At 45.2% G+C, this 25,412-nt stretch overlaps 1 protein-coding gene across 1 annotated transcript in view; it reads left to right on the top strand.

The window, feature by feature from the left end:
- Positions 1–25,412, top strand: part of HYDIN (HYDIN axonemal central pair apparatus protein) — a 2,950,008-nt gene that overhangs the window by 459,640 nt on the left and 2,464,956 nt on the right. The window contains exon 11 of the mRNA XM_086945295.1: positions 15,100–15,218. Coding sequence (XP_086801421.1) covers positions 15,100–15,218 — 119 coding nt within the window. The remainder of the gene's footprint in view (positions 1–15,099; positions 15,219–25,412) is intronic.

The following is a 25,412-nucleotide window of genomic DNA, read 5'->3' as shown; positions in this document are numbered from 1 at the left end:
ATATTGGCAAGTCTTATTTATGCTCAGGATTCCATGATATTCATGTTGTATTGTTTAATATGTGTGTTGAATATAAATGCTATTTCTCGACGTCAGGTGTGAAGTCTCTCTTTTGAGTCTTATGGAATATTTATTGTGTGCATGTGATGTGCTCTTACAGTACACGTTGCTTCTGAAGGACGCCTGACTGCTCAGTGCCAAGCTACCCAAGGGTGAACACAGGTTGTATAGTGTGTCCTTGATTGGCTCGGTGCCTTCTACCTGGCTTGTGCATCCTTTCGGCCAACCAGACAGTGCCGGTTCCAACATATTACTTCTCACTAAAGTTAATAAAGGAAGAGCTTTCTACCAAATAATTTTTTTAGACCTCACTAGGTTGCCAAGCATTTCTAACTAGTTTTCAAGAAACTAGAACAAGATGTAAGTACAAAAATGGTCATCGAGATCTATTTTCCATTTTCACCATCACAGTTGTGAATACAGTATATTTCAGTAGATTCTTAGTATAACGTTCATTTTCCAATGTGAATGATTTTGCAGTAAACCGGTTTCCCAATCTTTTGGTTATTGTAGATTTGTAGGTTATCGTTTCCACATTCCGGTTGGAAGTTATTTTGCCTTTGAGTTTTTTTTCTTTGTCTGCTCAGATGGGCATTTAATTCCTTGCTGCACAGGTTATACCGATTAAGGAGAAAAGTTGATAGTTACATTCTCTCTTGCTTTCCTACTATATAATGTAATTTCCCCAAAATAAACCTCCCTTTTCTTTTCCAGTCATCATGGAATCCCCCCCCAACCCAGAATCTGCCACAAACCTGCTTCAATACATGAAACAGCTAATGACCCTAACTCTTTAAAGAACACTACATCTCAACAAAATGACTGTCTTCTAATACTCTCAGAACACAGCTTTTGCTTGAGTCACATTTTGACTGTATCCTTGCCTTCGATCCTGTATCCTGTAGTGCTCCTCTGTCTTTTGGCTATGTTTATTCTATAGCAACCTGGAATATGTTCATACATACTTAAATACCTATATACATGAGCAACACAATTTTAATAATATATATAACTTATTTTTACATAGGAAGGTTGTTCAAGGATGTTGCAGCCTGGTGTGAGAAAGAGTGTCCTCCACTATTGGCTCTGTGGAGAGAGGTGGATCGTAGGTGTCTGGTTCTTTGGTGGAAGGTCATCCGTTTGTTGATGTACGTTGATCCCTCATTGTGCAGGGCCTTGTATGCATGGGTCAACATCTTGATCTGGCATCTCTTCTGGAGCAGTAGCTAGTGTAGCTTCTTGAGATTGGGTGTGATGTGGGTTCGACTGGGGAGGATGAGGATGAGTTTTGTATTGTTTGTAGTCTCTTCAGGAGGCGTGCAGTGATTCCTACATAGTGTGTTCCCGAAGGCCAGCCTGCTGGCAATGAGGGCCTGTGCAATGGTCCTTCTGGGGTTGACTGGGAGCTACCTGAAGATCTTGCAGAGCATGCGTAGGGTGTGAAAGCAGGCAAATATGACTGTCTTTGCCTGTTTCTTTATGGATAGCTTGCTGTCCAGGATGATGCAGCGGATGCAGGCATGGTCTGTCGGGGCAGGGGAAGGTGCAAATTTAGCAGGCCACCCTGCTTCGTTCCATGGCGAGGTGTTGTTCCCAAAGATGAGCACTTACTCCTTGTTCGTGTTGAGTTTTAGACAGTTGTCCTTCATCCACTTGGTGACATTCATTATGCATCTGTGGAAGTTGGCTCTGGTAGTTCGAGGGATCTTCTGACAGTGAGAGGATGAGCTTGGTGTCATCTGCATAGGAGATGATGTTAATTCCGTGCAATCTACCCGTGTTGGCCGGTGGGGGTCATGTATCTGTTGAAGAGGGTGGGACTGCGGGACGATCCTTCGGGAACGCCACAGATGATCATCTTGGGTTCCGAGGTGAATGGTGAGAGACGGATCCTCAGGGTTCTTCCAGTGATGTACGAGGTGAACCATTTGAGGGTGCCTCCCTGGATTGTGATGTGGTGGAGTTTGTTGATCAAGATGTGGTGGGACACAGTGTCAAAGGCGGCTGACAGGTCCAGGGGGAAGAAGGCTGCTGTTTCGCCGTGGTCCCTCTGTGCTGTGGTTGTCGCTGAATCCTGATTGTTGGGGGTCCAGGAGGTTGTGTTTCCAGTGTTTTATCTGTTGCTGATTGATTGCCTTCTTGAGAACCTTAGCTGGAAAGGGAAGCAGGGAGATGGGCTGGTAGTTCTTTGGTTTTGCTGGGTCGGCGGAAGGTTTCTTCATGAGGGGCCTCACTTCAGTGTGTTTCCAGTTCTCTGGGAAGGAGGCTAAAGTGATGGAGGCATTAAGACTTTCTTGAACTTGTCGCCATTCGTTTTGCCCCAAGGTTGATGTGGTGGGAACAGGAATCCATGAATGCTCCTTAGTGCACAGATTTCATGCTGGAGATAGTGGCTTGAGTCGTGAGTGGGTCCCAGTGGGTGAGCAAGTGTTTGAGTTTAATGTTCGTGGGTGTGAGCAGGCTGATGCTGTGACAGCTGAGGGTTTGGGGTTTTCAAAGTTTTCATAGATGGTTGTGATCTTGTAGTGGAAGAAGTTTGCTAGGTTGTCATACAGTTCTTGGGAGGGGATTATTTTGTTCGCAGTGTCTGCAGAGTTGGAGAACTCCTTCACGATGGCGAAGAGCTCCTTGCTGCAGTTTGTACTGGCTTCTATGCGTGTTCTCAGACTGCAGCAATTTGCGTAAATGCAAAGACAAGCATGATGGCCCTTCGGATTTTGAGAACGGACACAACCTCTATGATGGTCATCTGTGGATTAGCAAAGTACTTGGGAAGAGCCTGGCAGATTCGTTCAAAATTTATCCAGCTGAAAATGAGCTAGTAAACAACGACTAATTAATCTGGTTGATTAAGGGAAGCCTTTCACTGCATTTTATGTCTTATGGTTTTTTTAATTGTATATATCCACTCTGAATTTCTAATATTTTATAAATGATTTTAATATTTTATAAATGAAATTGTACTTACTTTTATGATAAACTTCTTATCGAATAAAGTACTACAAACGGCAAAGACAAGCTCTGCGTTGCGCTGTCCAGTCTTGTCCCTATTGTTGTTACCATGTCCTACTAATCGTATCATTAGTTCAGTAATCTTAGTTTAACCAGACTTCACATAATACAACTTTCTATAAAAAGCCCCTTGATCTCGATTCCCTTGCTCCGATAAAAGAGTTGTTTGTAAAGTGTTCCTCTGCTATGCTGTGGGCCTGTACCCTAATAGAGTTCCTTAACCCCTTCTCTGCAGGGGTTTTTCACCTCCTGTGCGAGGGGGGTTGGGGGGGGGGGGGGGGTAAGTGGGGCCGCGTGCAGCACCCCCGTTTTTGGAACGTTCAGCACAAGGGGAAATTAGCCCCGCGTGCGAATGATCCAACTGCCATGACGAGCTCAGCTCGTCATGAGTGCAGCTCCACTGTACTCCATGACGAGCTGAGCTCGTCAGCAGCAGGGATGGAGTTAATTAACGTCACTGGTGACTTTTCTCTGCTTACTCGGTAGTCTGACTGATGAGGACAGGGAATGGGCACAGTGGGGGAGCGTGCCTCCTTCACAACAATATCATCTACAGTGTCTCCTATTCCGGACATACCAGAATGTGACCAAACTAATGTAAGTAAGTACAATCATGGAGCACCTTATCATCTTAGGTCAGTGTGCTCAGGGCACCTAATGCCCAAAGGTCTCTTAGTGAACCTTGAATCCCGCAGTAGTTGCTGGGCCCATTTGTTCCTCGTGTCCTGGGCATTGTTGGAAAATGGTCATTGTCTGACCTTCGGTTTTGTCTTTATCAGCCCCAGGGATTTGTTCCCTGTTTATAGAAAGGCTATTAGTGCTAATTACATAATTACATATTAGCAGCTGTAGGTTTAATTGATGTCAAATAATCACTTATGGCCTGGACTCTGCCGCTTCCCTCTTCCTCATAAACTTAAGTTCTTTCTAAAATGTTTCCAACAGTGTCTGTGTGATAAAGTGGCAGACCAAGTTGATGGATATTTTCAGTGTATTGCTCGTGTTATGCTTTGATTTCAGTGCATCGGCGCAAAGCATTATTCGAACCAAATAAAAATAGTTTCCGTGCATATGACCCAGGACACTTAGTGCATCCATATATAGCGAGAACATCAATGTATGCGGTTTCCTCTCAAAACATTATATGGGGTAAAACTCGTATACAGGCCCAAGAATATATAACATTATTTTAAAAAAATATCATAAATGTAGCAATAATGATTTATAGTTTTATGAATATGGCAATGTGTCCTGGCAGTGGAGATGGAAGCTGTAGTCTATATACCTGTGTGAGAAGGAAACCTTAAATAACTGTTAATAAACAGTAAAACAAATTCTTGTTCTGTAAAACAGTGTGATGTGAGGAAGTGGTAGTATGTTACTGACAGGGTCCTTCACAGATCACGCTGTCAGTAAATACATAACAATAGCCCAACTCACTGTGCTATGATGTTGCCATATATATTATGCTTTTCATCTGTGTGTTACTGGTTTTTACTAAGTGATAAGGGACTCTACCCTTGTTCTTGTTAATATGGGTCTTGGTGGCTTGATGGTGATTACATTATGTATGGTGCACATACACATTGACTTTTATAAAATATATATATTTATTGGTATTTTACAGCAAAGAACATCAAAAGAAATCCTGGAAAAAATTTACAAAAAGATAAGGACAAAACATTTTTTAACAATAAACTGTGCCGACAGTTGCAGTGCAGAAGTAGGATGTTCATAATAAGTAATACAGATTTGTGCAGTTGGAGGCAAAAACATAGTCCGCAATCTTCTGCAAGGTAGTACAGCCCCATAAGAGAAGTCCTAGATAACACAACGGTAGAATGGAAATCAAACTAATATATATAAGGATATCCATCCCCCCCCGCCCTGCCCACCTCCCGCAGACCCCCTATAGATCCACCAAAGAAAACAAGAATAGGCGAGGTACCTACAGAAGGAGATCAAGAGGCTAACAGGGGGCATCACCAGGGACTGTGCTCAGCGCTCCAATGTCCGAAACCGAACTAATAGAAGAGTCGTCCACCAACACTCTGGCCACCTCTGTCAATACTTGGACAGGCCAGTAATACAGCATCCCATGCAGGCAATATAGGGAATTTACGGACTCCCTAAGCCTCTTCCTGGCGCATCGCCTAACGTTTGCAGTCTGCCCCCCTCTTCAGTCTGACCACCAGCGATGTATATCTGGTCCTCTTGCGGATTTCCTACTCATAGTCAGTTGTCTGCGGGCAAGGATGAAGAACAGATCTAGAAATCTACCCACACATCGGTCATGAAAGCCCAACAGAAATCAGGATGGACACAGGGGGAATTTCCTATCCATGGCCCCCCAACCCACCTGAAGGACTGTCGACCAGTAGGGTAAAAGAAGTGGTCAGGACCATACCATATGGAAGAAATTAGCGTCCTCAGCGGAAAACTCTGGACATGCCAAGGTCATGACTGGGAACATAGCATTTATGCTTCTGGGGGACAAATAGGCCCAGTGTAGGTAATATAATTGAATACATTTGAAACCGGCATTACGAAAGACCCTAGGGCTATATTCCAAGATCCTCCTCTAGAAGGATCAGAGTTTGGTATCCCGATATCTCCCTCCCAACCAGGACTGGAGTGACAGGAGATCTGACCTTGTCGCCTCCAGCAGGGCCCGATTCAGTAGCATAATTGGTCTTGTGTGACCCGTGATGAGAAAAAATAAGCACAGGTAGTCATGCTATGGGTGTTCTGCGACTCCAGAACCCCACCATTCCTGAATCTTGATGGTTAGGGCTATGGAGAATTTAATGGACTAATGAGATACCCCAGGAATCCCAGATGTCTGAGAAAGGGTATAATTTGCCCCGCACAAAAATCTCCAAGGACACTGAATCCTGCTGTTGGCCACTCACGGAGACCTGTTCATCTGCCACGTCATCTCCAGCGTCGGATCACCAGAAGAGGTAGTTCTAGGGTGTACGGAGTCGGCATAAAGCACAAGCCCACACTTAACAAGATGTCCTGATCAGAATGTTCATGGACCGCACTCTGGAAGCAGGTGTAGGCTTTAACAAGAAACTAGTAGGCAACCCTTAGAGGAAGAGCCACACTCTGTAACTCCTATTCCATCCCATAGAAAAGCCTGCCAACAAGCCACCCACTGGAGCTGCGCCGCTATGTAATATAATTCCAGGTGCAGCCAGTCCACCTCCAGATACTGGAAGGTGCAAATTTCACAGAGCTACCTGACATCTGAAGGAACTCCAGTAAAACCAGAGAAGCAAACCGTCTAGTTCCTTAAAGAATGTTTTAGGCAACTCCAGTGGAATGGCAGTAAACTCATAAAGAAGACGTGATAGTAAGATAATTTTGGACACTGCCACACAACCATACACCGTTAGAGGCAGAGTAGACCAGAAGGTAACGAAGAGTCGCAACCCATCTAACACAAGACTGAAATCCCCAGCATATAATAAATCCGGGGAGCGATAGACAGCAACCCCAGATACCTTATGGTATCTCGCTCCCAACACAGCGTAGAGCGAAGTGATAAGGCAGCACATCGGGGCATCCCCCCTCAAAGGATAGATACAGGGCTTTGTCCAATTTACCTCGAGACCCTAATGAGTCCCAAAGCCTGACAAATCTGATACCGCTCCCAATAGGTTAGAGCACTGCCCCTTCAGGTACAACAACATATCATCCACGTAGAGAGAAAGGGAGGTAAAGCAAGAGGTAATGTGTAGACCCTGGTAGTGTAGTCCCCAACGGACTGTGAAGGCAAAGGGTTCAATGGCTAACACAAATAAAAGATGCAACATTGGACAAGGCTACCAAGTGTCCCCCACCACCGGGAAAGCCTCCAAGACCAAAGCTTCAGTATCTGTTCTATTGTAAGAAGCTTAGTCCAGCTAACGAAGGATAGGCCTAAGCCCATCTTGAGCATAGTAGCGTAGAGAATCTCCCAGCAGAGCAAGTCGAAGGCCTTCCTGGTATCCGAGATAACCATCGCCTCTGGTGGGAGAGAATTCTGACGGCCCATGGCCAGATACAATTGTCGAATGTTAGGCATTGTGTGGGAATGAAGCCTGTTTGGTGCAAGTAGACGAGGGAACACATATGAGGGATTAGTCGATCTGCTAGAATTTTACTCCAGATTTTATAGTCTGCATTGAGCATATACAGGGACGGTAAGAGTCAAGGAAAAGTAGATCCTTATCATTTTCTGGGCAGAGACACAACAGCAGCCACTCTCAGTGATGGGGGAAGCTAACCACACTGCAGCTAGTTGTTAAAAAGCTCCACCAGCCGGGGAACAAGTTACAACATAAAGACTCCATAGAAGTCTAATGAAAACCTATTGACGCCCGGCACCTTGCCCCTAGCCATAGCCTTAATTTCTCCCTGTACCTCCTGCTCAGTAATATCCGCACCCTGTCAGTCCGTCACTGCTGGATCAAGTGACCGGAGAAGTACCCACAATGTAGTCCAGAAGCTCACACTCGCTACTCACCCTACTGGAGAGATATAGATCACGATAATACTGCAGGAAGACCCCATTGATTTCCCCCTGGAGACAACGGTTCAGTCACTGACACCGGCAGTACAATCAATGGATCTCCGCATTCAGGCCCTTGAGGTGCAGACTCAGCGCCTGGCCGCCCGCCCGCCTAGATAATCAGGAGGGACGGGCTATGTGCAAAAAAATCCACATTGTGGGGCTGCCCGAGCACGCAGGACTCGTTTTTGGCCTTTGTTGAGTCCTAGTTACAGGAGGTTGTGTGGCCCCTGATGGCATCTCTGACTTCTATGGCATGAAACGTGCACACAGGGTATCAGCTTGGAAGCCTCCTCCTGGCACACTGCTGCGTCCCCCCTCCTCCTCCATTTTAGGGACTGGGATCATCCTCTACAGCAGGACCTGCTGCTGTGGGCTCAGGTGCAGTGGGGGGCGATCTCTATGGCCCACGTCCCCTGAATACCGATTTCCTGCCTCAGATTCTAAGGAGTCTGACTCCTCGACTAGAAGGCATCCTGCCTGGGGTCACTCCGGGTTCAGTGGATGAATTGGTTTGATATGGTCCCATGGGCCTGTACTGATTGTCTTGCCTTGTTTCTTTGCACTGCTTATTGGTCAGGTTAGTTTGCAGGCTATTCTGTACTGTTTTCTTTCTTTGATCCTGCTTGAGGGGGTTCAGGAGGGGGGGGAGGTGAGGGTTGTGAGTGCTGTGTACCTTCATGCTATTGTTTTTCTCAAGAGTCTGGCTTCCATCTCTAACTGACGGCTCCTTTCCCACATATAACTTTCTGTTAAAAACATGGTTGAACTCTTGGCCTTTAGGTGGTTTCTCTAATGGAAGAGAGATTGGTTGTATGTCTCACTCCTTGGGGAGGATTGGGGGGGGGGGGCTTTGTTTGACTCCTAGTTTTGTTATGCTTTTCTTTGTTTGCCGATGTGTAGTACAGTGGGGCTTGCATGGTTATGGTAGGATCAACTACTGGCGGGATCACTGAGTAGTGCCATAATCTCATCTTTTCCCATGCATGCCTACGCCAAGTAAACTGATTACAGGGAATGTCCGGGGCCTATCATCTCCCTCTAAGCGCTATAACGTGTCAGGAGGCCCATAAAGCATTCCTTCAAGGAACGCACCTTACGAAGTCTGAGGGCCACATCCTCAAGGGCCTGAATGCGGAGAACAAGGACCCCATCAACAGCGCTCTTTCCTCTAAACTCCATGGTAAGTACTTTGTACACCCCACAATTGGCATACTGGTGTACCATTGTAAGTCCCTACTATAGTGCTGAGGTACCTAGGGCATTGGTACGCCAGGGGTCTCCCATGGGCTGCAGCATGTATAAGCCACCCATGGGAGTCCATGCAAACTGTCTGCAGAGCTACCATTGCAGTCTGCATGAAATGGTGCTTGCACCTTTCACTTTGAATATAAGGTTTTCCTTAAATACTGGTCACTGCGCTTTTAGCCTATAAGTCACCTCTAAGGTAGGCCCTTCAGTCCAAGGGCAGCGTACATGGTTCCAAGTGTGTGGGTACCCCTGCACGAGCAGAGGTACCCCTACAAACCCCCGACTCCATTCTCTGGGCTTTGTAATTGTGGGACAGTCATTATAAGGTATGTAGTAGACGCTGGGAAGTCGAGATGACCAACTACATAATGGCTGCCTCGAACCTGGTCATGTTTAGTATCGAACATGTTGGTATCATGCAACTGCACTGATTCCAGTGTCAGTTGCATGATACAATGTACTGGAGAGCTCCTTAGAGGACCCCCTTATGTACATGTGTAGCCTTACACCAGGGGTCTTCAAACTGGGGCAGGCTCTCCAAGGGGGCCTCAAGTGATTCCAGGGTTGAACCAGGCTCTGGCCAGAAGAAGCAGTATGCGGATAAGTCCTTTGTTTTCAGCAGAAAAGAAATGAGCAGCACCAAGCAGCTCTGTAACGTGCCATCACTAACATCTTTTTTCACTTATATTCTGGCTGGGAGAAGGTGTCAAAAAGAAGGATCTCCAAATATTCTTCAAAACCCGCACCCCCATTTTTAATAATCAGACTTTGGATACTTTTACACGTTAAAAAGCCTCCCTGACCACAATGGTATGTTTGGCAATCATATATTTGATTGCATTTGTAAAACGGTATCAAAGCTTAACTGCAAGTTTTAAATAAGTCTGGGCATATTTCGACATTGCCAGTTTAATAGAATAAGTGTGACAAATTAAGGGGGGCCTGATGATTTTTTTTCTTTCCCACTGGGGGGACGCAGCATTAAAAAGTTTGAAGACCACTGCCTTACAGGGTTTGCTTGCCAGCCCACCCTGCCACCAACCCTTCTCAGTGTTTTTCCCCCCTGCTGACGAGCTTAACTAGGGCAAGGGAAGCTGAACAAAGGATTTCCTCTAAAGGAGGGGTGTGAACACCTCTCCTTCAGAATTCAGTAGGCTGGGGGTGCTTCCAAGCACCACCAGACTGCATTGAAGGGCAAATTTGGTGCCCTGTTATCATAAACCAGTTTTTCCCAGTTCAGGATCCCTGGGCTCCCGCTCTGGCGCAAAACCACACAAAGGACAGGGGAGTGTCCATCCCCCTGTCCAGCTCCTCCCTAGGAAGGTGCCCAGAACTACTCCAGGTGGCCACTTGATTCTGCCATGTTGAATATTTGCCCCTGGGAGAATCTGGCTGGCTAGGACTGCTGAGTAGCGTCCCGGACCCCCTCTGACAGTGACGTCACCACATATTTAGGGTTACTTAAGGGCTCCCCTGAGGTTGGGTCCTTAGATTCGTCTTGACAGCCACTTTAAGATCAAACTGCCTGTCATCTAGAGACCTTTTCTGCTGGTGGAGGATTCTTGCTGCATCTTCTTACCTGTGCTTCTTCAAGTTCTATAATGGCAGTGAACCCTCTGAGTCACCAAGGACTCAGCCGGCATCCAAGCCAGAAGGAGTCTCCCTTGAAGTGAAGGAGTCACTTCCCTGCATCTCCAAGCACCTCTACTATGACAACAGATTTGCTCATCCTGCTGTGTTACAGACATCCCCCGGCTCTGCAACACAGGTGATTTTTTTGGGTTTTCCAGAGGCTTGACCAGTTTTCCCTGCAACTGAGGAGACTGTAATCCCTCTCCAGCTGACAGGAACTGCCTCCTGTGCACCGTGTTTTCTTGCCGTTGCCAAGGCTTGTTGGCTGTCTCCACAAAAGATCTTCTAGCTCCAAGAAGCCTCAGCCTCCAGAACTGCATAGCTACAAGAATGACATCCTGCCTGCATCCTCTGCATCATGAGCCTTCATCTCCTCTGTGCTGTTGAGGCATCCCTGCGACTCCCTGTGCCTACTGCCAGAGGGTCCTCAAGGGAGTCCATAGATTCCTTCTGGCTCTCCTGCATGCTGAGGGCCGGCTCACACTTTCCCTTGCTGTGTTAGCCCCACATACCTTGTTGGTCTGCAACACAGCATCTTCTTCTGCGCTCTGTTGGTTGCATTTGCCAAGGCTTGTTAGTGGTCCTGCCAGCATCTGCCCTCCCTGTACTCGTTGACCGGCGTGGCACAGCTCGTAGACTGCTCCTGTGCTCCTGTGCTCCTGTGTCTTCGCCTGGTCTCCCCAGCTCTTGCTTCAAACTCACTGTGAGACAGCAAGAATCTCCAAAAGGGCTGGTATTGTGCTCCTGTGCCTCCTGTTCACCTCCGGATGGTTTGGACTTTTTTCCGTCTGCTTTCAGGTTCTTCTCATCTGGATTCCATGTCCTGGTTCCTCCGGCCTGGTCCACGAGACTCTGTAGCTGCTGATCACTTCATCCCTATGCACATAGGCTTCTTGGTGTAGGCATCTTAGTTCCCCGGGTATCCACGGTGCCGTGGCTCTCCGATCATCCTTGACCCAAGTGTTTCCTTCGGGGTTCTTTGGGAAGGGTCCTAGAACTGTAAAAATTCAACTGTGACTTACCCTGTGTTATCCTATGGACATTTGACCCTGGCTCTTCAGGGCCCAGTCTGCGGCGTCTGTAGATATTGATCCTGTTTCTATTTCCGATGTCGACTCGACACCGCAGCGTCAGTCATAATGCAGATTGTTCCAGCTTCTTTGGGTTCTCCTTCTGGTGCTTTTCAGCCCTTGCCTATGGAAATGCACAGTTCAGAAACTAAAGAGGAGAAACTTGTGGGTGAAAACCCTTTGCAGGGTGTTGTCCAGTTTCCTATGGTTGAGAATTGGCTGAATGAACTGATGAAGGTTAGTGCTTTAGAGACCTCCCCAGTTTTAGATTTACTTTCTCGACCTGGTATGGCAACGGAAGAAAGTGCTTCATTGGCTGAAGTATTGAAAAGGGCGGTGATGGTGTTGGATTATCAATTTCCCTTAGTAGTTATCCACGGATCCCTTGGTGACCTAGCCTGTTAGACAAGTCCACTTGAGTTTGGTGTTGATCTTGTGTAGAGAGGTATCTCCATGACTGAATTATGCTGTATTTCATCTCGTATGTCCAGCGAGTATTTTGCTTGACTCAAATGTTATTGATACCTAGTATTTTTTAATTCCGGGCTGTTGGGATTACAGAAGTTATATTCCACAATAAGTGGTTTTCTAGGTTATTCTGCTAGATGCAGAGGTGCTGGAATCTGTTGTTGACAGTTTTTCCAGTGTGTTACTTATGCTATATTGTATTTCTGAGCCCTGTGATGTAGGTTTTCGAGTTTGAGTTACTCTGAAGAAGAATTTAGGCTCAAGAATGATACCTTTGTGGTATATACTACACCCTAGGTGGGGTTGTTGGTATGCTGTTGTGACCATCTTAAAATGGACTGAGAGGAGTCTGTTATTCTTATTCTCTGTTTGTCTTGTGTTGTGTGCTCTGGATTCTACTCTAGGTTTAGGGTAGTTCTCAGTGGTATTTTTGAATTCATATCTCTTGGAGACATGGAATGTACAATTGTACCCTTTATTAAGCTTAAGTGCAAAGACCCCCTTGATAGACTTTTCTAATATTTTTTGTAGAGTTCGACACTAAGGTGTTTTGTTATGTGACTTGGGCTTTACTCTGGGAGGTGTCTTATGTATGCATGATGGATGAGATTCTCTACATTTGTTTGAGGTAGAACCTTATTAGTAAACATCTGTCTTGTGTAGTTTTATGGTGTTATGCTGCTGTTCAGGTTCTGTCATATGGCCGGTGTTGTGAACATGCTTGTGTTCTCTCAGCATTATTGGTTGCTGACTTTCCTGGTGTGATATCAGGTTTTTGTATTGTAGGCCTTCATGCAGATATAGTTTAAGTGATTTGGTTCCTTATATTGGAAAAGGTAATTTAGTATTTTGTGCTTTTTGGGACATAACGGTGTGTGTTACTACTAAACATTATCTCTTTGTTCTTAAAGAACAATTTCCTCTAGTGCTGTACCTTTTCTTCTCTGTGAAACATGAATTTTGGATTGATCTTCAAGGGGAAGAGGGATGAGCCTCCAAGGTTCCACCTTTTGTAGAAGACTATCAGACCTGACTTCAAGTTCTTTATTTTCCTAAACTTCAATTTCTTTATTTTACATCTCTCTATAGTTGCTAGTAGACAGATGTGTTCCTTGTTCCCTGCCTCTAGGTCCTGGAAGTTGGGTTGCACATTATAAAGTGTGGTTCCTAGAGGGTTAGACGGATTAATATTGGACTTTCTCAGTGGTTGGGTTCTTTTATGTTAGAATCCCTGTTTTAAGTTTGAGATTTAGATCTTTTACCTGACTGTCGGTAGATGGTCTCAATTCATAACATGGTCTTGTTCAGACCTTTGTGTTGGTTCAGTTATTGAGGTTTCCTTTCATCCTTGATATCTTATTCAATGTTATGCTACCATTGTTTTACCCGTTCCGCGGGCCATCCGACGTCACTGTGGGCGTGTGCGGAGGACGGCTGGGGGCTGTCCAAACCCCGCCCACTCATTCATTCTCCGGCACTGCAGCGGAATTCGCGTTGCGTCAAGGTGTTAATGGTGGTCTTTTAGACAACTTACATCACCCTGATGGGCTAGATGCCATTGTTTTTCTATGGATAGGTTTCCGCTGTAGTCACATTCTGTTATGTTATTGTTACCTGCGCATTTCGGTACTCCATTTACCATGTTTTTAAAAAGAAGAAAGAATTTACTTGGTGGATTCATTGGAGTTCATCTTGTTACGCCTAAGTCTCCATGTATGCATATGTTCTCTTGTGTACCTGAGATATTCTAGAGGCCCTTGTCCATTTCCAGTTCTTTTTCTATATTCCGAACGTTCTTATGCATCTCTGGTTCTTTTTCTATGGAAGGACTGTTTCTTTATCAACAGGGTCAAATGTTACCTCTAACTTCATTCTTATTTAAACGTTTGTTTCCTCCTTGGGGAATGGATTTTCTTTGTATAGTTTGCAGAGCAGTCCTGTCCTTCTGTGGTCTACGAGAGTTGTTCAGTGCTCGGCCAGCTAGTCTGGGTTCACAGGTTTGAACATGATGTTCAAACTTGAGTATATAACGAAATGGTTAGAGTCTTATTGACATGGGTAATACCTTTCCCATGATTTATTGTCTTGCATATTTATTTACCTATGACCCCTCCGGAAGTCATATGGTTAAGTATGTTACTGCTCACCTACATTATCATGAGTTTCTGGTCTATTCTCTTCTCCTGGACTGGTTAGTCTTAGTAAGAGACCGTTTATGGATACAGTTCACGCACCCTCTTCCGGGGATGGCATGGCTTTGGTATTTGATTCTAAAGTAAGGAATCTGCAGCTATATGTCTCTATCAGATGGACAAGTTACTTACCTTCGGTAATGCTTTATCTGGTAGAGACACAATCTAGCCGCAGGTTCCTTAACAACCCTCCCATCCTCCCCACTCTGCGAACTGGGTCCTGTTTCGTCACAATTGTTTTGTCTTCATCTTTTATTTTAAAAAAAACAAAGAGAGAAAAGACCATAAGGAGAATCTGTGGATATTGAACGGTGGAATTCTCTTTCATCCCAAGATGTTTTATTGAGATATTTATATACTTAATTTTTGGTTAGGAATTCAGTATTTGTTTGACACATGAGTGTCTTTTGTTGAAGCACACTGTTCCATACGCAGCTTCCTTTTGTGGCTCTGCGTTTCACGTGCGGAAAATAGTCACTGAACAAACTGATATCGGCGAGGGGCTTATATGAACTCCATTGACGTCACATCCGGTGGACAATGTCGACGCGGAGTCGCAAGACTCCCTCTGCCGGCTCGCAGATGTGCTATGGGAAAATGTTCTGTATCCAGTGCACCTGGGGAGGATTCTAAAGTAAGGAATCTGCAACTAGGGAAAAGGGAAAATGGGATTGAGTGAATTATTTGAAAGATGTGAATCTTGTGATTTTGGGCTCTTTGCAGGGAACTGAAATCGAGCACAACCTCATCTGAATGTGATCTTGTATGTGAATTGCTGTGGGCCCTCCACACATAAAGCTAGCCCTGAAGAGGTGTGATGTTTGACGTTCAACCCAATGTTCCTCTCTCATTCCAGGACGGGAGACTCGCCTCCCACTGCGCATCAAGGGGGAAGGAATGGGACCCCAACTCCGCTTCAACTTTGACCAGCTTGACATTGGGAAGGTTTTTGTCAACTCTCTGCACAGCTATGAAGTGAGTATTGAAAGCAACATGGTCATACTGTGCATGGGGTAAAAGACTGACCTGTATGCCTCGATTACTGTGCAAGTGTGCATTGAGTAGAAATTTGTCTTCTTTAAACTATAGGCCTGCTGTGTACTTTCATCTTGTTGGATGTATGTTAACTGTTTGTTCCACCAAAGGAATCATTCATAACTTTACTCACAAATCTTCACTTTTTACTCTGCTACCCTCAAATGCTTTAGTTTCCCTAGTGAGAGCAGCCTGTTAAAAAAAGTAATGTGTCCAATGGGGTAGTTGTGGTATGAAGCTTAGCTTAAAGACAGCATTAACCCTAGGGCATATTCTGTTCTGCACTCAGTCTTTTGCATTTCTCTGTAGATCCTTCGTGCTAGTTCAAGTGATGCAGTTTACAGTGTAAATAAGACAGAGAGGAGAGCATATTTGTCTCTTACTATCTTTCTATCTGTCTGTCTATAAGTCTCTCTATCTATCTAATAGTTGGACGCACTCCAACACTGCTGTGTCTTAAGACAATATATTTAGTGTGGCTTGACTTGCACTAAATAGGTTATCCACTTTTATTCTACATACTTAATTGCCTCTTTCGGTATTAGTAATAGAAGTTATTCAGTATTGGGGTATCTTTCATAGATTCACATGCCTGAATCATTCCCCGTTGTCGAGGCGGGAGTCCCACTGTAAAAATATATACAATAGCAGTGCCTAAAAACTTTCTTGTAGTATGCTGGAAAAGCCTAAAGGCCTAGCTAGGCCTAAAACTTAGCAGCCTATCTACCTCATTATGTAAAAAGACCTGAAATAGTAGCCTCAGCCAATCAGCTGTTCTCACCCTCTAGAACCTTCCCAGCTCAGGCAGTTCTCCTTAGATTTTCACCGCACTTCGTGTGTAAGGGAGTCTCCCTGAGTGCCTACTCAGTTTGTCTTTTTTCTCTTCAAAATGTCTGAAAAGAAGGCTCTTTTCAAGGCTTGTGGAACTTGCTATAAGAAGAGGGTCCATGTGGACGACCAGCACTCTGACTGCATTTATTGTCTGCACCCCTCACATGTTGTGAAGGATTGTAGGATTTGCCGTACCTTCCCTTCAAAAACTATCAGGGATAGAGAGGCAAGGGTTCTTTTGTGGTTAAAATCATCTTCCACAGATGATGAGGACAAGGCCTCTACCTCCAGCAAGAGAGCCAGATCCAGAGAGAGCTCTTCTCCTGAGAGGAAGAAAAAACTTAAATCCTCTCAAAGAGTCTCAGAACCCTCAAAGAGTGCATCGTCTCCTTCAGGACCGTCCACTGTGAGTACTACTACTTTGACGTCTACCTCTTCAATTTCTTCTGCTACGGTCACCACTTCGGCTATTACTTCTCCTATGGTGTCTGCAAAAATTGTGCCGTCGAAATCATCGTCAACTGTCCGGACGTCGACGGCTCCGTCGACGAAGATCCCTTCAGCCATGTTGACTAAGGCCCTGTCGACGAAATGTACAGGCCCGTCGACGAAGTCACCATCGATGGCCTCGTCGACGAAGGACTCGTCGATGAAGACACCATCGACGACCTCGTCAACTAAGTGTTCATCGATAAAGACATCGACGGTCTCGTCGACGGCAATATCAATACCGTCGACGGCAGATCCGTCGACGGAAATGTCATCTGCAATTCCAATGTCGACAGGTTCGTCGTCATCGAATTATATGAGAGCATTGACATCAGCTCATCTGCTGCACAGCACACCTCCAAAGAGGGTGCAATATACTCATTTTCAGATGAAAACTTATCAGAGAGACTACTCTCACATTTCTCCACTCGTACCATCACATCTTTTGGAGACCTATATGGACGAAGAATCGGATGACGGCGAAGAGGATGAGGGACCTTTTGGGGTTGTCCGTCACCCTTCACAATTGAACATCAAATATCAGGAGGATGAGGAGGACTATGACCAGGAGCATTATGCGAATGAAGAGTTGTCAATGCCATACCATTTGCCCCATACCAGACCCCCTCGTTCAGAGGACACAAGTCATCTCCCACCTACTTTAATCCAAGATTTACAAGCTATGCTGGCGGACTATCGCCAGAGATTTCCTCCAGCTCCAGTTACACCTTCTGTGCAGCCTGTCCCAGTTGACATACCAAGGCTTCCTTCATTGCAAGCTTCATTGTCACCAAGGCAGGACACTGGCCCTACACCCCAAGTTGACACGGATACCTCTTCTCAGGATGATGATGAGGGCAGGGAAGAGGGCGAGTTGCCGGATCATACACCTACGGATCCGTGGGATGATTATGTCATTCCCATGCCTTCACCGCCTGTTCCACGCCCGTCGGATTCTCCGCCTGAGGATATTGGCGGATTTCACAATCTTATGCACCGTGCTGCTGGTAGATTTGAATTGTCTGTCACAGTTGAGCAGTCTGACTGCTTTTTGCATGACTTTAAAGAGGGGTATCGCAGAGTCACCAGAGCTATCCCTATTATCGATTACATATGGAAGGAGGGCCTCAACATCATGAAAACACCTGCTTCCTTTCCGTCAGTCCTTCCAAGAATTGAGAAGAAGTATCGAGCTCCACCTGATACTCCATCTTGCTTAATTGGACACCCTCGACCGGACTCGGTCATATCTCAGACAGCACAACAGAGGTCCAAGAACCCTTCAACTCCTATTTCGACGCCACCTGACAAGGAAGGCAGGAGACTGGATGCAATTGGGAAGAGGTTCTCTGCTAATGCAGCAGCCTCAATTAAGGCAGCTAATTCACTAGCAATTCTGGCCCGTTATGATAGACAGATGTGGTCAGATCTGTCTGAGTTCCTTGATCTGATCCCTGAGGATCGTCATCAGGAGGTGCGCAGAATCGTACTTGAGGGAGAAAGGGCGGCATCGGAAATCATTGATTGTGCCCTTGATATTTCCAACACCAACTTTAGGCAATTGGCGGGAGCAGCAGTCCTTCAGCGCCAAGGTTGGCTTAAGGCTACCACCTTCAGACCTGAGGTCCAAACGAAGATCTTGGACATGGCGTACGATGGGGATTCACTTTTTGGAAAACACATCGATGACGCTTTACTGGCAATAAAAACAGATACGGACACTGCCAAATCTCTAGGTACCCTACAATACAAAAGAGGGTCCTTTAGAGGAGCAAGAGGCCGTGGTTACTCTTCCAGAGGGAACTATTCCAACCAGCAAAATCGACAGTACCAGTCCCAGTACAAACAACCGTACTATCAGTCATCCTACAGGCAACCTGCCTCTGGTAGTTTCTCTCGTCAGGGAGGGAAATGGCGCTCAAATAATCAAGGGCGTGATTCCAACAAGCGCCAATGAGCTTTGCCGGACGCCAGTCATTCATCCCCCCCTTCCTGTGGGCGCTAAAATTTCCGCTTTTTACCAACAGTGGCGGAAAATAACTTCGGATCAGTGGGTCCTAGATCTTGTCAGGAATGGACACACTCTGGAGTTTTTACAGAAACCACCAACAACGCCGCCCAGGGGTCCCCCTCCCCCCGTCTTCACTTACTATTCAAAGAGGCCTTAAAGATGCTACACAATAATGCGATAGAACGAGTTCCTGCCTCTCAGAAAGGGAAAGGATTATATTCTCGCTTCTTCCTCGTAGAGAAAAATTCATGAGAGTGATGTCCAATATTAGATCTGCGCAAACTCAACAAATATCTGAAGAAACAGAGTTTTCGCATGGTAACGCTAACAGACATTCTGCATTGTCTCAACAAAGGGGACTTTATGGCTTCTCTGGATCTGGAAGACGCCTACTTCCACATTCCTATTCACCCAAAACATCGCAAATACCTAAGATTTGCAGTGGCTGGCGTCCACTTTCAATTCAAAGTGCTTCCATTCTGCCTGAAATCGGCGGCAAGAATATTTACCAAATGTTTGGCCCCGGTGGCAGCCATGCTGAGGTCACAGGGAATACAAGTTTTCCCATACCTCGACGACTGGCTACTAAAAGGACCATCAAGAAAATCCACGATGGAGGCGGTCAAGAGTTCCCTCTCCCTATTCTCAAATCTGGGACTGACCCTCAATTCCAACAAATCTCAGCTCAACCTCGCCAGGAGTTGACTTTTCTGGGAGCGGTGTTGGACACAAGCCAGTGCAAAGCGTTCTTGACTCAGGAGCGGCAAAACAAACTGTTAAAGCTGGCAAAACAAATATTTGCAAGAAGGTCACTTTCTGTTCAAACATTTGCTTCCCTTCTAGGGATGTGCTCGTCTGCAATCAGCCTCATCCCTATGGCGAGACTCAGAATGAGGCCACTGAGGGGGAAGTACTTCGACAGTGGAGGCAAGTCGACGGATCGTTCGACGATCGCATCAAAGTAACATCCAAGATGAAGCAAGCCCTTCTTTGGTGGTCGAAGGCGCACAATTTGTCGCCCGGCCTCACATTTCTCCACGACATACCGGAGTTCATCCTTACAACAGACGCTTCCATGGAAGGCTGCGGAGGTCACCTCCAGGACCTTCAGATTCAAGGGCGATGGTCTCGTCAGTACCGGAAGAAACACATCAACAGCTTGGAGCTGAGAGCCATTTTTCTATCCCTACAAGCCTTCCTTCCAAGGATTGCGAATTTGTCAGTGCTGGTGCGCACGGACAATACCACCAGCATGTATTATATAAACAAACAAGGGGGAACGAAATCTCTCACCCTGTCGTTGGAAGCTCAAGAAATGTGGGAATGGGCCATACTCCATGGCATATCCCTCGGAGCAGAACATGTACAAGGTATTCAGAACTCTCTATCCAACAACCTCAGCAGGGCTTTCACAGGCTGTCACGAATGGGAACTCGAGCAACAGCAAGTGGAGAGGATTTTTCAAACATGGGGAACACCAACACTGGATCTGTTCGCCATGCAACAGAACAGCAAATGCCTATTTTATACCAGCAGGTTTCCTCAACAGGGATCAAGGGGAAATGCCCTTTTGATGAGATGGTCCGAGATATTTGCATACGCTTATGCTCCGATCCCGCTCATACCAAAAGTACTTCAAAAAATGAAGAGAGAGCATTGCACTCTCTTCCTCATTGCTCCCCGTTGGCCAAGGCAGTATTGGTTTCAGGAACTTCTTCTACTATCTCAGCAGCTTCCATTTCGTCTCAAACCGACAGTGTCAATGTTAACAAGAGAAGGGGGGCCAGATCCAACATCCGGATCCTCAGTCACTGCACTTGCACGCCTGGCTCCTGACTTCTTAGAGTTCAAGGATCTTAACATCTCCTCAGACTGCAGGGCGATCTTATCACCGGCCCGTGCGCAAAGTACCATCAAGACATATCGTTTTAAGTGGAAACGGTTCTGTTCCTGGTGTGGAGAAAATAATGTGCATCCACTCCAAGCTCCACCTGAGGACATCCTTCCTTATCTGCTGTCCTTAGCTAGGGCAGGACTGGCTTTCTCGTCCATTAAGGTACATCTGGCGGCAATATCCAGATTCAGAAAGAGTTCCAACAAACCTATGTTCATTATCTTTGATCAAACAATTCCTTAAAGGGCTATTCCGAGCTTTTCCTCCAGTTCGGCCTCCCCTCCTGAATGGGATCTCAATATTGTTTTGTCCCAACTTCTGAAAAGGCCCTTTGAACCTATTCATAAATCGGAGCTGAAGTTTCTAACTTGGAAAGTGGCGATTTTACTGGCTCTCACCCCAGCCCCCAGAGTCAGTGAGATACAGGCCTTCACGATTGCACACCCTTTCTTGCAATTCTCTAAAGATTTTGTGACGCTTAGAACCAACCCAAGATTCATCCCAAAGGTGCCGATCCAATTTCACATCAATCAGCCTGTCAAGCTCAAGACTTTTTTCCCGGATCCTAAAACTCCGGCAGAGAAGGTTTTACATTCCCTAAATGTCAAACGGTGTCTAAAGTTTTATCTTCAAAAAACAAAGGACTGTCTAAACAGTTTTTTGTTGCTTATGGTCAAGCCACCTAGGGTCAGGCTGTAACAAAGGCAGCTATAGCCAGATGGTTGTCATCTACGATTCTCTTCTGTCATGACAAAGCTAACAAACCTTTAGCAAGAAAGGTTAAAGCGCATTCCACCAGAACAATGTCAGCGTCGACAGCCCTTTTCGCTGGAGTGACACTGGAGAACATTTGCCGAGCTGCTACGTGGAAAAGTGTGCACACTTTTACGAAGCACTACTGTCTGCAGTCGGCAAATCTGGATGATACCGCAGTTGGGGAAGCGGTGTTGCAGCATCTTCTTCACTAAGGTTAGACTCTTTATAGTCTTTTATCCTTCTTTTGACTGTTTTAAGCATATGTATTTCATTATGATGTTTTAATCTTTTCTAACGCTGTCCTATTCTTTAATGTTCTTTATGAAGGTTTTTTGATGCATATGTTATGTAAACAAATTTGTGCTCTATAACCTTCCAGGTTGTGTGGGGGTGTATACGATTTATTTTGTCTCCCACCTTCCTCTAACGACAGACATGATGTCACTGCTTGCTACTCTGATTCAGGCATGTGAATCTATGAAAGATACCCCAATACTGGATAAGAAAACAAGTTACTTACCTGTAACTACGGTTATCTAGTATTGGTATCTTTCATAGATTCACATGCACCCACCCTCCTCCCCAGCAGGACAGTTCTGTTTTATGGATACTTATTCTCACTTGTGCTGGGAAAATCTGAGGAGAACTGCCTGAGCTGGGAAGGTTCTAGAGGGTGAGGACAGCTGATTGGCTGAGGCTACTATTTCAGGTCTTTTTACATAATGAGGTAGATAGGCTGCTATGTTTTAGGCCTAGCTAGGCCTTTAGGCTTTTCCAGCCTACTACCAGAAAGTTTTTAGGCACTGCTATTGTATATATTTTTACCGTGGGACTCCCACCTCGACGACGGGGAATGATTCAGGCATGTGAATCTATGAAAGATACCAATACTGGATAACCGTAGTTACAGGTAAGTAACTTGTTTTCTTACCATTCTACAAAATCAGTAGTAGTTTAAGAATGAGAGGATGAGCCGTCCCTTTAGGAATCAACATTGTGACTGCATGTGTTAAATACAGGTGTCAGCAGACAACGCTCAAACTATTGAGTTATTGTACCAGCTACAAAGTTCCAGAAACATCTGCAGAGAAGAAGATACACAGGGGTGCATAATATGGTCGTGGTGTTAATTAAATGTATGGGCTCTATTGCATCAAAACAGCCAGAACATGCATTGTTTTTATTCATTGGGACTTCAGCGATAGAAACCGATTTATGTTTGAGAGATATTTATTAAAGTTAATCAGTATAGGTAGGAAGTCCTGCAATTAAACATCAGTAAAGGGGTTCAGTCTGTGCCAAAACGCTATAATTTCAACTTTGTTATGCCTAATGTTCACACCAGAACAAATTACAAAACTCTCCGATGCATCTCAATCCTGACCTTCCACCCTGCAAACTGATCACACTGCCCTGTACTTAAATCTTGACCCCAGGATCATGGAAATACGCAATAGAGAATACAGTGGCAATACAAAAGCCACAATAGCTTATTAGGTATAAACTCAATATGTAATTACTTAAAGTAGATAAAACTAAACAGTCCCTACTATTCCGTCTGCATCTGATTTATAACATATGCTTTCAAGGGCGGTGTTTAACAGTCCATTATTGTGGGAAACCCTTTGTCTGGCTTTTTAGTTGTAAAATAGAATAGTTCATTTTCAGAATCATGTTGGCTGCTGCTTAAACAAAGCTGACCTTTGTAACAACATGCTTTGCCCGTTTTGTTACATAGAATATGCTCTGCATTGTGTTACTGAGATGTAGTAGACACCTATACATCAGTCCTTGGCTGAACAGGTGCTCTTAAGGAATTCTTGAGGTTACTCCATAGTTTTTAGTCTTTCCCTTAGTAACACTGTGGAGCCGCCAGAGGTGGTGTGTGGTTTGCGTCTGCTTCAGTTTCTAGTTCTGCTTATGCACTGAGTAAATAAGATTGCCATGGAGCACTGCTAGATCACTGCTAAATAACTCCATTGGAATAGGACTCTGTGTGTCCAGTCATGAGCTTTCCGTTTACATTTGCTTTAATTTTCATTGCAGTGAACGAAAGATGGAACTCCTTGAAAGCCTTAAGCTGTTAAGTTAAACCTCAGTACTGGGAAAGTGATGACCTGTTGAAATTAAATGTGAGACAGTAGCAACTCTAGTGGCATGTTAATCATTGTTTCTATAGGTTACCAGTGCATCCAGGAGCCACAGAGAGTGGCACATGACTTGTGCATTGAGGAATTCCTAAGGGCCAGCTAATATAATAACATCCCTCCACCATACCCATCCTTTGCTGTCCTCCCTAACCTTTCTCCCACACCCTCTGAGACAAGAAATGAAAATATATGAAGCCCCTCTGTACAATTTGAGAAGCCTTTCAAAATATGGGGAATTACGCAACGGTGATGGTGCCAAGGAGAAGGATGATCATGTCATGCCTGGGAAACGTGATACTTTTCATATTCAACAGTATTCTCCTCCCGATGACCTAGCTCATTTCTATGTACTGATTGAGAGGGATGATAACATATTCAACCTTACAGTATCCTCTGTGGAGCATTAATGCTTCTTGACTACACACAGAAACCACGTAAAGGTACTAAATCAATACCTATACTGGACTTTTCTGGTCCAATCTAAAATTTATGAAAACTCCAGCCACACTGATGGCAGTGGTACCCCGTTTGGAGAATAAGTATAGGCCCCTAGTCACAGCCCGACATGCCTTATGGGCTTTAAAAAAATAGCATCTCTGGCTCATCACAGAAGGAAGAATCTAATCACACCTTTCCATGTGCCCCTGGAAGCGACGGTAGGCGCTTAGAGAATTTGGGCCCTGGAGTTAATCTCTATGGCAGCAACATCAATCAATATAGGCTGATAACTTTCTGGCAATTTTAAGTGTTATGACCGTCCGACGTGGCATGACATCCTCGCTATTTATTGAGCTCATACCAGAGGTATTACTAGAGCAATAGACAAAGAAGGTGCAACAAGTCCAGGGGCTATCATTTACACTACAACGAATGTATCAAATGCAGGCTTTCACCAGCTTGCAGAAGTGGCTGTAGTGAGAAGACAAAGATGGCTCTGATCCACATTTTTCTGTCCAGAAGTCCAAGCTGACCTAATGGACATGCCATCTGGTGGAATCACTTTGTTTGGCAAACATGTTGATGACACCTCAAAGAATATCAAGACTGATAACAATGCAACAATATACCTTGGAGTCCTGAAATATCGTTGCACTGACTTCTCAAAGTTTTGTAGCTCAAGTAGATCTCAGACCTATAGAGGGGGCTTCAATCAGTACGGAGACCAAGGCCGCCCATATTGCCCTCCAAGACATCCTGAAATTACCCGGGTTATGCACCCATAGCACCCGCAGTCACGGGTATGGTAGATCTTCAGGTTGAAAATTGAGTGCATCACAAACTGGTTCCTCAGACCGTCAAAAAAAAGACAAACTTCTCAAAGCTGTTCCCATCCCCACCTCAACAGATAGAGGGGATAATTTTCCTTTTTGCCCCTCACATGGCAATCCATAACAGTGGACCGATGGGTGAAGTGGATTGTTCACTCACGTAATACCTTGGAATTTCTTCAGAAACCACCTGTCTGCACACCTAGGCAAGAACATCCTCTTCATTTTACGGTGCTGCAACAGGAAATTCTTCTCCTTGTCAAAGCCGCTATGATGTTCCCAAGATGCCTAATAAATCAAATTTTAGTCCAGATTGGGAAGAAAAAGGAGAATAGGGACTTATTGCGGACCTAAGGGAGCTGAATAAGTTCCTTAAGAAACAAATTTTACTCAAAGTAACATTCCAGGAAGTCCTCTCAATGCTCTAGAGAAATGGTTATCTTATGTTCCTGGATCTTGAGGATATCCATTTCCACATCCAGATAAACTGGAAGCAAAGAAAACAAGTCTGATTTGCAGTGGCAGGGCAGCGCTCCTAAGTCAAGTCCCTACCATTTGACCTCAAGTCAGCTCCTTGAATATTTACAAAGTGCCTAGAGCCAGTTGCTGCTTACCACAGGTGATGCAAAACCAAAGGGGATGATGGACGGAGTGTTGAACATTGCAAGCACTCCCCCAGTCAACTGATCTGGGTTTAATCCATCATCATTCTTTAGCTCACTCCACCACCCCAGT

Source organism: Lissotriton vulgaris, chromosome 12, assembly GCF_964263255.1.
Source record: "Lissotriton vulgaris chromosome 12, aLisVul1.2, whole genome shotgun sequence".
In the NCBI taxonomy this organism is placed as follows: domain Eukaryota; kingdom Metazoa; phylum Chordata; class Amphibia; order Caudata; family Salamandridae; genus Lissotriton; species Lissotriton vulgaris.
Note: the sequence above shows the minus strand (reverse complement) of the source record. Positions and strands in the feature narration are given on the sequence as shown.